General features: G+C 59.3%; 2 protein-coding genes and 1 non-coding gene across 3 annotated transcripts in view; 1 reads left to right on the forward strand and 2 right to left on the reverse strand.

Moving 5' to 3' along the window:
• Nucleotides 1-12,847, forward strand: part of LOC123625087 (RNA-binding protein Raly-like) — a 28,140-nt gene that overhangs the window by 5,686 nt on the left and 9,607 nt on the right. Inside the window, exons 2-7 of the mRNA XM_045533300.1 lie at nucleotides 4,012-4,090; nucleotides 6,985-7,035; nucleotides 7,115-7,260; nucleotides 7,347-7,460; nucleotides 7,826-7,956; nucleotides 8,919-8,960. Coding sequence (XP_045389256.1) covers nucleotides 4,012-4,090; nucleotides 6,985-7,035; nucleotides 7,115-7,260; nucleotides 7,347-7,460; nucleotides 7,826-7,956; nucleotides 8,919-8,957 — 560 coding nt within the window. The 3' untranslated portion in view covers nucleotides 8,958-8,960. The remainder of the gene's footprint in view (nucleotides 1-4,011; nucleotides 4,091-6,984; nucleotides 7,036-7,114; nucleotides 7,261-7,346; nucleotides 7,461-7,825; nucleotides 7,957-8,918; nucleotides 8,961-12,847) is intronic.
• Nucleotides 5,740-5,810, reverse strand: TRNAG-GCC. The gene has a single exon. It is a non-coding gene; the product is annotated as a tRNA-Gly (tRNA).
• On the reverse strand, nucleotides 10,265-11,752 carry EXOSC6 (exosome component 6). The gene has a single exon (XM_045533970.1). It carries the CDS (start codon nucleotides 11,718-11,720, stop codon nucleotides 10,902-10,904), a length of 819 nt encoding a protein of 272 aa, XP_045389926.1. The 5' UTR covers nucleotides 11,721-11,752; the 3' UTR covers nucleotides 10,265-10,901.

Below are 12,847 nucleotides of genomic sequence, written 5' to 3' on the forward strand. Positions count from 1 at the left end.
CAGTGTCATGGGCCTGGGGCAGGAGACTGAGATGGAATCGCTCCCGCCAGCATGCTGTCCCCATGGTCCCGGTCACTTGTGTCAGCCTGCCTGTAAGTCTGGGTGGTAACAGCACCCACCTGCTGTACAGGGTGGTTGTGAGGAGAAATGAGCTGTTGCTGGGCGGGTGGTAGGAATTCAGTCGCTGTTAGCTGCTGGTCACAGTCTTTAATCTGGGACGCAACACAGTTCCCCTGTCCTACCGTGCGCCACTTGATGACGTCTGGACATGTCTGGGAGTCACTCGGTGGCTCTGGGACCAGTTGCTTCCCATGTCCACTGCCTTCTGCTCCTGCCCTTCGTCCTTATTCTTGTCCTTCCAGCAGTGTGGCCTCTCTCTGTCGTTTTCTGCTTTCTTCCCACCTGACTGTCAACCTCCCCAGTCCTGTGTCACCTGCTGTCCTTCGTTATGACTCGTTCATTAACTGCCCCACCCATGCTCCAGGCCCACAGCTGTGAGGTTCGAGAGTGTGTGTCTCCTACCAAGTGTGTCTGGGGAGCTTTGTGAGGGACAAGTGCAGAGCGAACACCTCCAGCGCACTTCCAGCGGGTGGCCCTGTGATGGTTCTTCATTTATTCAGCAGACACCAACTGAGCACGTGCTACATCCCAGCCCTGAGCCCTGAGCCAGCGGTGGGGACACAGCAGGAAGTGGGCTTCCTTCCCGGGGATCCCTCCACTAGGTGACCTGCCCGTGGTGTAGTTCAGGGATATATCACTTGACTTCTCAGCCCTCCCTTGAGTGGGCTCCAGCTGCCTCTAGACTTCAAACCCACACATAGATCTCTTTGATGTAGGTGGAAAAAGTGCACGAAACAAGAATCGCCCAGCAAGTGGCGACAGCCCAAGGCTGCCTTGAGCAGGCCATTACGATGCTGGCCGGGCCTCTGCATACACCATTTCTCCATGCTCTCGCCCTCTCTGGGCCTGAAAACAGTGCCTCTTGCACTTTTTCTGTTCCCAGCACAGTTGCAGGTGTTTCTGTTTCCAGGATACACTTGGGGCTGAGTTTCCCTGCCAGCTGGCAGACAGTGACAGGTGAGGAGTGAATGCTGGGGGACGATGTGGGTGAGCGCTGGGGCTTTGGGAAGATCCCTGGCTTGGGAACCGAGAAGCATGGACGACAAATGGTGAAGCTGGTGAAATGCTTCATGTCCTTGAGAGCGTTCACCTGGCCTCCCTGGGCCTCTGTTTACGCGTCTGAGAATGGGGAGTAAAGACACTTGCTCTTCTTACTTCACAGGGTTCTCATACAAAATGCAAAAGGACTTTGGAAAGTATGAGTCGCTCTATAAAGGAAAGGAGCCGCTTCTGTTTAGCCTGAGATGGGAATGAGAGGGGTGAGACGCGACTCCCAGGGAGGGCCCAGTGCTGTAGGCGACAGAAAGGACAATGTCTATGGTGCAGTTGACACTGTGCAGTTGGCTCCCTGTGACACCCCAGGGCTTCCTCCGGGAAGGACACAGGTGCTCCTTGTTGATTTCCTGGGGTCCTGGGTTTCAGGGACAAAATAAAATTGAAAAAGCAAATAAGTGAGGAGGGGAGACCCCTACCCATTGCTCTCCCATGGCAGAGCGCTGCTGGGTGGGAGCAGGCAGGGACTCTGGACTCATGCCCCTCCTGCTCCTGTTTGATTTTCTTGCTCTGCCTTTGCAGGTGGAGGCTGTGGAGCCAGAGCCCTGCTGGGCCTGCCAGCTCCTCCCTCCCCTCTGCTCCCCCGGCTTTGGACAGGGATGGGGACATTCAGAGAGCGCCACCCGGCCAGAGCAGAGAGAGCCTAGGCTGGGACACGGGAGATCCCACTGCTGGGGCATCTCCCTCTCCCTCTGCACGGTGGGGATGCCGTGAGCAGTGCACAAGCTCGCAGCCCGTCCCGGGTCCCCTTCCTCCTGACTCGTCACTTCACTGGGAGGACACAGGCCTTTGTTTGCAACAAACCAGCTGGTGGAACCCTGTGCCACAGGGCCTCAGGAAGGCTGACCCACTGGGTAGGAGGGACGGCAGGGCTGTGGGTGCCTTTGGGACTGTCCCCAAGTCTCCTCATCTGGCTGCCCTTTGCTCAGAGCAGAGGCTGCAGTTCCTAAGATATGAGCACCGCAGGGTTTCGGGACCTGAAGGAAACTTCCAGGTCACCCACTCCAGGTAGCTTGGTGAGTGGGGCTGACACTCAGGGCCGGCTACGTGATCTGTGGGGCCCGACTGGAATGAAAATGCAGCGCCCTTGCTCAAACAGCACTAGGAATTTTTATTTTTAATTCTTATTTCAGCATATCATGGGGGTACAAAAGTTTAGGTTACGTATATTGCCCTTGCCCCCCACCCCCCCACTAGGAATTTTAAGACAGGACAGCAGAGCCTAAAGTAAGCACAGGGCCCTGCTGAGCGAGGGGCCCGGTGTGACTGCGTGTCGGTATGTGGGAGCAGGTCCCGCCTGCTCCTGCCGGCATCGCACACCCAGGGTCCTGGGGCAGAGGAGCCCAGATCTGGCCTTTGCTTGTCCTCATGGATACCCCTTGTTCCTCTAGCAGCCAGGTGGTTCCCTGCCTCACCCCAGATGTGACCCAAACAATGCTGAGGAGGCCCCTCCCCCAGTAGTGTGAGGGACTCTGCTGATTCTAATGGCTGGCCAGCTGCCCTCAAGTCACAAGAGAATCTGGGGGCTGGTCTGAGGCCAAGTGCAGCCTCCAGACCCCACCTCTGGCCAGACTGTAAGGGGGCGTCCAGGGTCCTCCACCTCTCCCAGTTTGCCCAAGTCCTTCACGGCGCAGCTTCCACTCAGCCACAGGACACGTGCTATGGGGGAGCCTCTACCCATCCTTCTAGACGCAGATGTGGCCTTTCTGGCAGCAGCACCTAGAACCAGTGTCACCAGGATGGCAACAGTGGGACAATGGCCCTCTTGGAGCCTTGTTCTCTGCTTCCTTGGGCCCAGGACACCCATTAGGAGCCAGTCTACAGATTTTAGGACCCCTTTGTATTTTCTTCTCAAAAGTGTCTCATGCTAACACTTGGCTACTATGCCTAATTGGCAGCCATAAAATTCCACCATAAACCACCTTTAAGAAAAAATGTGGGTGAGGGGTTCTTAATTTGAATTTCAGATCTCTTAAATTCACTTTAATAGGATTTCATGAAACATTATTGGCCTCCCTAACCTGCCAAGAGTTAGGGCCACCTCCACCCAGGATCACTCACACCCCAGAGTCCAGCCCAGAAGGGAGCCAGCTGTGGCTGCCATGTCTTGTTCTGGGCTCCTCGCGATGCTTTGCTTTTGAGCTCAAGGTGAAATAATCTGGGTCTTGCGTCTGGAAGGTTGTCCGTCTGAGGGCAATGATTTGGGGGTGAACTTTAAATTGTTTTGTAAAAAGCACCCATTTTGCTTCTCCCTGGGAGCCCTGCTGGCTGTCGTGGCAGTGGCCGGCGCAGGGGCCTGGCGCAGGGCAGGTGTGGGGCGTGGGCCTGGCAGCGGGTAGGCCAGTGGGCGGGCGACCGGCAGAGGCTCTCCATCCTGGGCAGGCGGCAGAGGACACTCGAGAATTAACCCAGACCAGAGCTGCGTGTCTCCTCAGAGGACACGGGGACCCCAGGTATCCCCCTCCTGCCTTCTGATGGTAGCACCCCAAATTCCAGGTGGTGGGTAATGGGGTCAATTCCCAGGGTCAGTTCAGGTCTGAAGGGAACAGCAGAGCACCCTTGGCCACCCTCAAGGTAGTTTTGTTTTGGAGTGTGGGAAAGGGACTGTTTGCCTAGAGGTCCTGGCGGACCTCTAGGACAGCCCTGCGGGGCCTGAGCCCAGCCCTGGGTAGGGGGGCCCGGGTCCATCTGAGGCCAGGCCAGGCTACCTGTGGCCCGGGTGGGTGTGCTGCAGAGAAGGGCCAGCCAGGAGCAAGCAGGGCCCTGTGCATGTGGCCTGTCCCCCGCACCCCTTTCTTCCTCCTCTCACACTCTACCCCCTCTGTGCTCTCTCCTTAGATTTAGATATGGCTCGGGAGCCCACGCCTGGCCCTGCCCGGCCAGGCCAGAAGAGGCAGCAGGGCACAGCCATCTTCTGGTGAGTCTGTTGGGTGGCCTGCCAGGGAAGGAGGCTGGTCGCTGGCTTGTGTGGGGCTCTGGGCTCCCTGGGCCAGGACAAGGTCCCCAGAAGCCTCCCTGAGTGTGTTGCACACTCAGGGCTCAGGCTGCTCAGGGCCTTCTCCCTCAGCCTCAGGCTTGGCCTGTGAACTTGACCCTCGCATCCCAGCGTGATGACCCATCTGGCATGACCCGCCACCATCCTGACAGAGGCAGGTGCCTGTCCTCCCCAAACCCTCACTTGGGGGGCGCTTGGGTTTGTTTTCCAGGTATAGACCTCAGGGAAGTAGCAAAAGGGAACCTTTCTGGGTGACATCGAGCCCCTAATTTGGGAAGCTTAAAGCAATTTTAAAGAAACCTTTAAACATTTTCAGAAAGGAGCTCACCAACTTCTGCCAGCAAACAGGTCATTTTCACAGGTGCATGAGGGTGTGCGGGAGGCAGGCTGACCTCTTGGTCCCCTCACTGGGCATGTGCAAAGCCTGCAGTCTGCTCCTGGCCTTGCTGTGTGTGGGCGTCTGGGTGGCAGCGGGAGGCAAGAGGCAGTGGGGGCACCGGCTGCTGTTAGCAACGGCGCTGCTGTAAACACCCTGGTTGGTACTGAGGGTTCAAGTTTCTTTTGGTTTTGCCTCGGCTCCTCTGCCCAGAAGTGGGATGGCAAGGCTGGGGTGTGGGCTGCTCTGAGATGTCCCTGTAGCTCCAGGACGACCAAAGAGAGATTAGGCCAAATCTCTCCCTGCCCCCAGCAGCCTGAGTCTGTGCCACCCTGTAGTGTGCACAGCTTTTTAACCCTGCAGAACTGCACGGCCGGGTGCTGGTTCGAGTCTCATGCACAAGACTCATCCGGGGAGTCTGCTGGTACAGTTTTGTAATTTTCTGGCTGGTGGACAGTCATGGTTATCACGTGTTTTATGAACGTGGGCACTTTCAAGGCTGGGAGAACGCTTCGTCAGTCCTTTGGCACTAGTTGCCTTCATCCGATTGCATATTTTCCACCCATCCTCTGGGGATCCAGTCCTGTCACCTCTCCCTGGGGTGCTTTGGGCTGGGGCTGAACATGGGGGGGACCCAGAAGCAATGGGGCCAGACTATGCCTGTCCTGCAGGGACTCAGACCCCATTCAGAGGGGCCCCTGGCATTCAAGACCTGGGGCAGAGGTGTCCTCCGTAAGACCCAGTTTCCCCCGGGGACTCCAGTGAGGATGACCAAGTGCTTCCCCAGAGGCTTGGGCAACAGTGGGTGGGAGGCCGTGGTGGTGGCTGTGGCCCCTTGGGATGGTCCCCAGAAGAGGGAGAGGTCGGGGATGGGGCAATGGTGGACAGTGGGCTGCTGGGTGACCTCGCTGACTGTAACCGTTAGCCCAGACCAGGGGCAGCTGTGCTGCTCCCCTTGGGAAGAAAAAGGGTAAGGCCACCAACCCAGGGCACAGGCCTTAGCGCTGGCAAAGGCAGGAAGGCCCCCAGCGGAGGCGGAACACCAGCCTGCCTCCGCATGCGACCAAACTGCAATTTCTTCCCCCAAACTCCACTGCTCGTTTAAACGTCAGCAGCGGTCTGTGAAATCCCTCCGCATAAAGCGGGCAATTTGGGAAACAGCAATGAAGTGAAGAAGGAAAAAGGTTGCACTTTGTGCATTGGCCGGGAATCGAACCCGGGCCTCCCGCGTGGCAGGCGAGAATTCTACCACTGAACCACCAATGCCTCTGCAGTAAAGGTTCCGCCATGGCGACTCAGGTGGTCGGTGCGGCCCCGCGGTCTCTGCCGGGTGAGAGCAGTCCTGCGCCTCTGCGACCCGCCACCTTGGGCTCTGTCCTGGCCCCAGCCCTCCCCGCTCTGTCTTTCCTGGCCCTTGGGACAGCTGTCCTGGCTGCGGCCCCCCAGCCCTCATCCCTGACCCGACCCCCGCTGCGCCACCGCTTGCTCTCCTTCATCCTCGGAGCAGATCGAGCCCACCCAGGTCTCCTGAAGCCAGAAAGTGGGTGGGGCGGCAGGGGGCGTGGGGGGGCGGTGCGAACGTCATCTGCAGGCCTGGGGGCCGGGTGGGGTGAAGGGGAGGAGCCGCACCCCGTGTGTCCTCCATTCCGCCCCAGGGACCCCCATAGGCCTCGCCCGTAGTGGGCTGGCCCTGGGCTGGGGGCATGGGGACTGTTCCAGAAAATTGTTTTAGAATTTTACTCTCCCCCCCCTCCCCCACTCGTATCTCCTCCCCTCCCTCAGCTCATCACTTTCCCCAACCCAAGGCGGGATCTGAAGCTCCTGCAGCTGTGTCCCACAGGGCCTTCCTGCCCAGGCTGGGACACAGTTGTCCCTCTGCACGGATTCCCCCCACCCCTCTGGGCACCAGTGCCCTGGAGTGCTCATTGTGCGTGGGAAGGGGGGTGAGCCCCGCCAGTGTGAGCCTGGGACCATTCAGGCTGGTCCTCTGTCCCAGGGCCTGGCCGGTGCCCTGACCCTAACCCTGCCCACTGGCCCTGCCTGTGCTGGGCCCTGCATCCTGGAGATTCCCACACAGGGATCAAAGGCTCTGGCACAGCCACCCAGGCTTTGGCTCTGACTTAACTCATCCCTTTCATCCTCTGCCAGGCTAAGATCCAGAAGGTCAGCAGTGCCTGGCTCCAGCAGGGGAGCCTTTGTTGGCCCAGGCTGTAGCTGACCAGAAGCCTGCAGGTGTCCCTCCTGCCACCTGGAGCACCTGGGAGACACCACTTATCAGAGGCCAACTAGGGGAAGCTGGTGTGCTGTGGTCTCCCAAAGTGACCTTGGGCAGGCATTCTAAGGAAGAGCTGCATACTTCAGTTTCCCCAAGTTCATCTGGGGACCAGGTAGACTCTGACCTTGGTCAGTGACCCCTTCTTATTTATCTCCTACTTTGCAGCAGTAACTACGACTTGAACTATGACCTGTACAGAGAAAATGCTCCCTACAGGTGGGTAGGTCCTGCCCTGGGTCCTCTGGGTGAGCGAGTGAGGCTGGTTGGCCTGAGTCCCTCTCTCCTGTCCCCGTAGGGTACATGAATACCAGAGGATCCCCCCACTCATCAACCGTGTGCCTGTCAAGCTCCGGAGGACTCACATGGGCCTGGCAGTCAAGAGCAGCTTCAGCCCCCACAAAGCCTCTAGGAACAGCCCCCTGCCCCCTGCACAGATAAAGCGTGAGTGAGGGGGGCACACGCCCGGGCAGCACCACCCTCGGCCCCCCTGCCCAGTGTGGGCACCAACCCTGGCCCTCTCCCAGCAGTCCGGACTGAGGAGCTGCGCTCCATCAGGGGGGAGCTGAGCCAGATCAAAGCCCAGGTGGACAGCCTTCTGCTGCACGTGGAGCACATGGACCGGCAGAGGGACCAGCCAGCAGGTCAGCTCCCCAGGTGTGGCCCAGGCCACGCTCTTAGTAGGCCCCAGGTTTGTCCACTCCTGAAGTCGCCAAGGCACCCGAGGTCCTGCCTGGGCCTTTCCCTGTCTTCAGTGGTCCCCCTCCCTGGAGTACAACCCCCCCCCAGCTGTTCTTGTGGCTTGAAGACCCTTATGGCTTCTGGGTTGTCCCATCACCTCAGCCCACTCAGCAGCTATCTGGAGCCAGAGCAGAGTGTCCCAGCCCATCTACCTCCTGCCCTCCCAAGCCCTAGGATGCCCTGGGTCATTGCTGGGCATCACGTGGCCTCTCTGGGGTCACCTGGGGCCTCCAACCCCAGCCATTAACTGGTGACTCTCTCTGCACAGGGACAAAGGACAGTGAAGAGAACAGGGGCCCTGGTAGTGAGGGCTCCTCAAACAGAAGGAGTGAGCCCAGGGGCCAGAGGGCCAGCCCAGAGGCTGACAGCTCCCAGGGGAGCACAGACACAGAGCAGGCAGTAAGTGTCATCCCCACCCTTCATGTGCTTGGGTCCCTGTGGCCTCCCTTGAGCAAGGGGGGAACTTGGTTTTGTGCAGGAGCCCGCAGTGGTAGGCTGGGGGAGGCCTATGACCTCTGCCATAGAGCATGCTGGGAAGGTTGGCTCCTGCCCTGCTCATCCCTCCTGACTCCAGGCTTGGTCGGCTCAGCCGTGCCAGGGGCTGCTGGGCAATTGTGTCCGTTCCAGCCTGAAATACCTTTTCCTTCTGGAAGGCAGCGGAGGGTGGGGGGGATTGAGCATTGTAGGGGGAATGTCACAGATGTGCACCATGCCCCAAAATCCTGAGACCCAGATGATAAGCTCATTAAACCCCTGATTTCTGCCCCCTTCCTGGCCCTGCCCCTGCCTGCTGCAACAGGGGCTCTGGGTGGCCTGTTTGTACCCTGCTCCCCTGGGAAGCTGTGGCACACTGACCTTCCCGGATGGAGAAGATCCAACCTGGAACCCACAATAGCCCTTTGTGCACCACTCAAGGGCCTGAATACTCTCCAACGTACCCACCTCCTACTCCACTCTTGGTGGTCCCTGAGGCGAGCCAAGCTCATACTGCTGCTGGGGCCCTCCCAGCAAGGCCAGGGCTGCTGGGAGGCTGGCAGTGGTGAGCTTCCCTCCTCCACCTGCCCAGCTCTGCCCTTGGCCTGCTGGGCTTAGGGCCTGCTCAATGCCGCTCGGGGCCTGAGTCACATCTGTAAATAACATCTGGGAAGAATGGGCTAGATGGAGACAATGCTTTATTTACATGGTGGTTCCAGGTTCCCAGGTTTTAGGAAGAATCTAGAGTAGCCCTGAGCTCCTAAAGCTCTTGAGAAACAAGGGTGGGTTGGGTAGAGTGGGAGACTAGATGTGAGCAGGTAGCCCTCCCCTTCCTGGCCGTACCACGCCTCCTGCCCATTACTAGTGTCCCACTTCTCTTTCTACAGGTGAAGAATCCTGCATCGGACCAGGAAGGCAGCCAGTAGGAGGTAAGAATCCTTCCAGGCATTCTTGGGTACCTCCCTTCCTTGACTTGTGGCACCCATGCAGCCTAAGACATCGTTTTGGAGCTGGAGCTGGAGCTGGGGCAGTGAAGTGGAGGCAGGGCTCGGCTGGCTGGAAAGCCCCCCCTAGTGGTGAGTTTAGTTTCCTTGAAGGTTGTTTCTAGATGAGTCCTGGGGCTAGAGTGAGGCAGCCTGGAACTGCCCAGCACCAGTTCACTATTCTCATGAATCTGGGGCCACCTTACAAGGGGCAGATGACAGGGTCTCCCCGAGAGGTCAGGGCGTACCCTCACTCCTGTCTGAATGCAGACACCGCTTCAGCTGCTCTTACCCCTCCCCAGGTGCCACCAATCAGCAGTCGGCTGAAAGGAGGTACGCCAGTTGCCCTCCCAGTGCCCTCCGTGTGACACGGAGATGGAAGGTCCTCAGTGTGTGCCCCACAAACCCCCTGTTGGTTCCAGACTCCCCATCCACTCTACAAAGCCAACCTTCAGAATAGGGGCGCCATTTTTATGTCCTGTTTTCTATCTTGTCTCTGGCTGGTGTGATATACTATGTATTTCAGACCTGCTCCAGAAAAATGTATTATATCAGAAGAGGAAAAGTAAAATGTGCATTTTTTTCCTGGTCAGGGGTTCCCGGAGGGGTCCCAAAACCTTAGTCTTCATTCTGGTCCTTAGGCTGCCCCAGGACCAGCCCCTCCTAGAGAAACTGAGCAGGCCCTTGAAATTTAGAAACTCATACTGCACCGCCGGGGTACAGAGCAGGACCAGGCTGCCCTGCCTTCTGAAGGGCAGTTTCACCTGGCTTCCTCCAGTCCAGCCTTGAGCACAAACCGGCCGAGCTCAGGAGCCACAAGACCACACTCTCACGGTCAATCAGGCTAGCTCTGCCTTACAGAATAGACAGGCCTTATCTGGTTTTCCAATATCCAGAAGCTTGTATTCTTGGCAGTTCATCTGCCCTGTCCCCAGCCCACACTGCTCAGGGGCTTGCTCCTAGCAAGAGGCACCAGATAACGAAGCCAGCCCAGGACCCCATTTCTCAGCAGCAGTGGAGGCCTCTGGTTGTGCTGCTCTGCATAGCCAAGGAAGGCTGGGATCTGGCTTGCACCCAGAGCACAGCCCTTTCCCACTACCCAACCCTGAGCTGTGTTCTTGCCCAGCACTAAACCAGGGGCTGGGGGACACAAGTCTCCCCATTCTTGTCACATCTTGCAGCTGCCCAGACTCTGGTACTTAACAGGTACCCAGCTTCTCCTCCTCTAAAGCACATTTCCTACACCAACCCCTGCAGCTGCTTCAGTATTTCAGCCTGTCTCTTCTGCTTACGTTGTCCTAAGGGACAGGACACATTTAAGGCAGTGCTGTCTTGAGCTCTGGACACCAGGGGTCCAAGAATGCACTACCCAGCTCAAAAGAGCCTTGCTTTTTTAAATCCTGTACCAAGAAGAACAACAGAAAACATTTTTTAGATATCAAAAGGTTTTGTTTCAGCTTAGACATAAGTGAAAAGACACAGCCCCCTTGTCCATCCTCTCAAAAGTAGCCCAGTTACTTTGGAAGGAATCACTGGCTGGCCTGCAGAAGGTCCCTCCCTTACAAGACAACAGCTCCAGGTCCCGTTTTCCAGGTAAGTCCGGCTGAAGTCATTTCCAACTTGGGAGTCAGGCAGCATTCACAGGTTTTTTCAACTGTGTCGTAGGCTGGGAGCCAGCTCAAGTAGAAAAGTTTCTTTAATGGAAGTTTGCAAAAAGCCGTCCCAACACAGCTGTCCAGTGTGTCAGCTCTGTGCGCGCTTTCCTTGATCCTCTCGGGTGCTGTCAGCACAGTCTGGAGACCGACAACGTGGGTCCTTTTGGGGAGGGCGGCAGCACAGTCCTCGGCTGGCGTCCGTCTGGTGTCCGTCGCTGCTCAGGCTTGCGGTTCAGGGCGGGGCGGCGGCGCCTCTCCGGCGGGCGGCCCGCACCAGGCACTGCTGCAGGACCGGGTAGAGGCGCTGGCAGCCCTCGAGGCCTAGGCGCACAGCCTCAGCCCAGCTCTCGGTCGGACCGCCCTCCCCGCTGCCTAGCAGGCCGGCCACCTGATTGAGCACCGGCATGAGCGCCACGGTGAGGCCGGCGGCGGCGCGCTCCTCCTCGAGCCGCGTGGGGTCCAGCAGCCAGGTGGGCGCGGGCTCGGGCGCGCGGCTCAGGCCGCAGCCCACCACCAGGTCGTACATCTCGACGCCCGCGTCGGCCAGGGCGAGCGCGGCGGCCGTGAGTGCGGCGGCCAGGGCCGAGCCGCCGTCCTCGAGCAGCAGCGCCGACACCTCCAGCTGCGCGCGCGGGTAGCGGCCCAGGCGCACGGCCGGCTCCAGCGCCTCCTGCAGCGCCAGCGCCAGCTCGCGCTCCTCGCCGCCTCCCGGGGGCGCGCGGCGCCGGCGGCCCGCGAAAGGCGCGCGGCGGAAGTCGCAAAGCAAGCGACCGCGCAAGGCGGCCGGGGCCTCGCCGCCCGCTCCGGCCGGGCCGCCGCCGCGCTCGCCGCCCTCGACCTGGCGCGGGCCCGACACGGCGCACAGCACCTTGGTGCCCCCCGCCTCCAGGTAGGCCGAGCCCTTGGCCTGGCTCAGCAGCCCGGCGCGCGCGTACACGGGCCGCAGCCGCGTCGGGTCGCGGGCCGCGGGCGCCTCGCCTTCGTCGGCTGCGTACAGCTGCGGCGGCTGCGACTCCTCGGGCCCGCGGATGCGCCGGTGGTCCCCCGGCATGGCGGCGCCGGGCGTGCGAGCCGCTTCCGCCCGCCGCCGGCCTCGCGACCGGGTTCTTCCGGCGTTTGAAGACGCGCGCTTGCGCGTGGGCTGTCGAGATAGCGGTGGGCGGGCGCGGCGGGGCTGCACTGCCCCCTGGCGCCCTGGAGGAGGGACGAGGAGGACAGCTGGAGCCTCCGATGGACCGCCTGGGCAGCCTTGCTCCGGCGTAGATCTCTCTAGCCTCCCAGGCCAGGGCCACCCCGGGGCGTGCGACTTCTTCCTTTCACTGTGGAGGCTGTAATTACTTTAATCTTGCACTTATTTGTGTGACATTTATATGTGTTCCCCACTGCCTTGCCCAAGAAGGCCAGGACTTCTGTCTTGTTCTTTCCATTTGTTGAATGAATGGAATTACGTGTTTCTCAGCACTGGACTGTGTAATGCCCCGTATCCCTTTGCTCCTTACCTGGCACGTGCTTCCTGAAGCCAGGGCATCCTCCCTCTGTCCCCCTCACCCCCAACAGACCTGCTTCTCCTGCCTCCACTCTGTCCGCAGGGCTCAGTGACCGTGGGCCCCAGGCGGCTCTGTACCCAGCGGACATGCAGTCAGTCCGAGCCTGCACAGGCAAGCAGTCCCTGTAACCTCCCCGCACACTGCTGTCCCCAAACCCAGCTGTTTTTAGACTTGGATAAACTGGACATAGGGCCAGGGCAGGGTCTCTGTCCTCACTGGCCATCTTTGGGTGTAGGAAGTGGGAATGATGGAGTAGTCACTAGAGTGGAGAGGCAGAGGTAATAGCTGAACCCCAAATACCCCCTATGCCAGAGAATACCTCTGACCTCACACCAACAGCTTCAAAGAGAGGGGAAGGAGGAGCAGGAGCCTAAGAAATGGGGAGGTTTCCTACAAGAGGTTCTAAGGAGCTTCTCTGCTTCCAGTAACCCCACAGACCCTCTTCCGTTGAGTTATTACTGCCTGTCTCCACCTCACCCAGCCCATTCTGCCTCCACCTCCACAAACATCTTGAGGCACCCCAGGGGCCATTCCTGAAGTTCAGGATTCTGGGACTGGACTTCGCGAGGACTACAACCAGGAGCCCTCTGGTGCCACAGCATTTATTCCAGACGCCCAGGGAGCCACAGGC

The sequence above is a fragment of the Lemur catta genome, chromosome 20 (genome assembly GCF_020740605.2).
Source record: "Lemur catta isolate mLemCat1 chromosome 20, mLemCat1.pri, whole genome shotgun sequence".
Classification (NCBI taxonomy): Eukaryota; Metazoa; Chordata; class Mammalia; order Primates; family Lemuridae; genus Lemur; species Lemur catta.

Excerpts from the sequence above, each read along its gene's own strand:
- EXOSC6 (XM_045533970.1), bottom strand. The coding sequence starts at position 11,720 with ATGCCGGGGGACCACCGGCGCATCCGCGGGCCCGAGGAGTCGCAGCCG.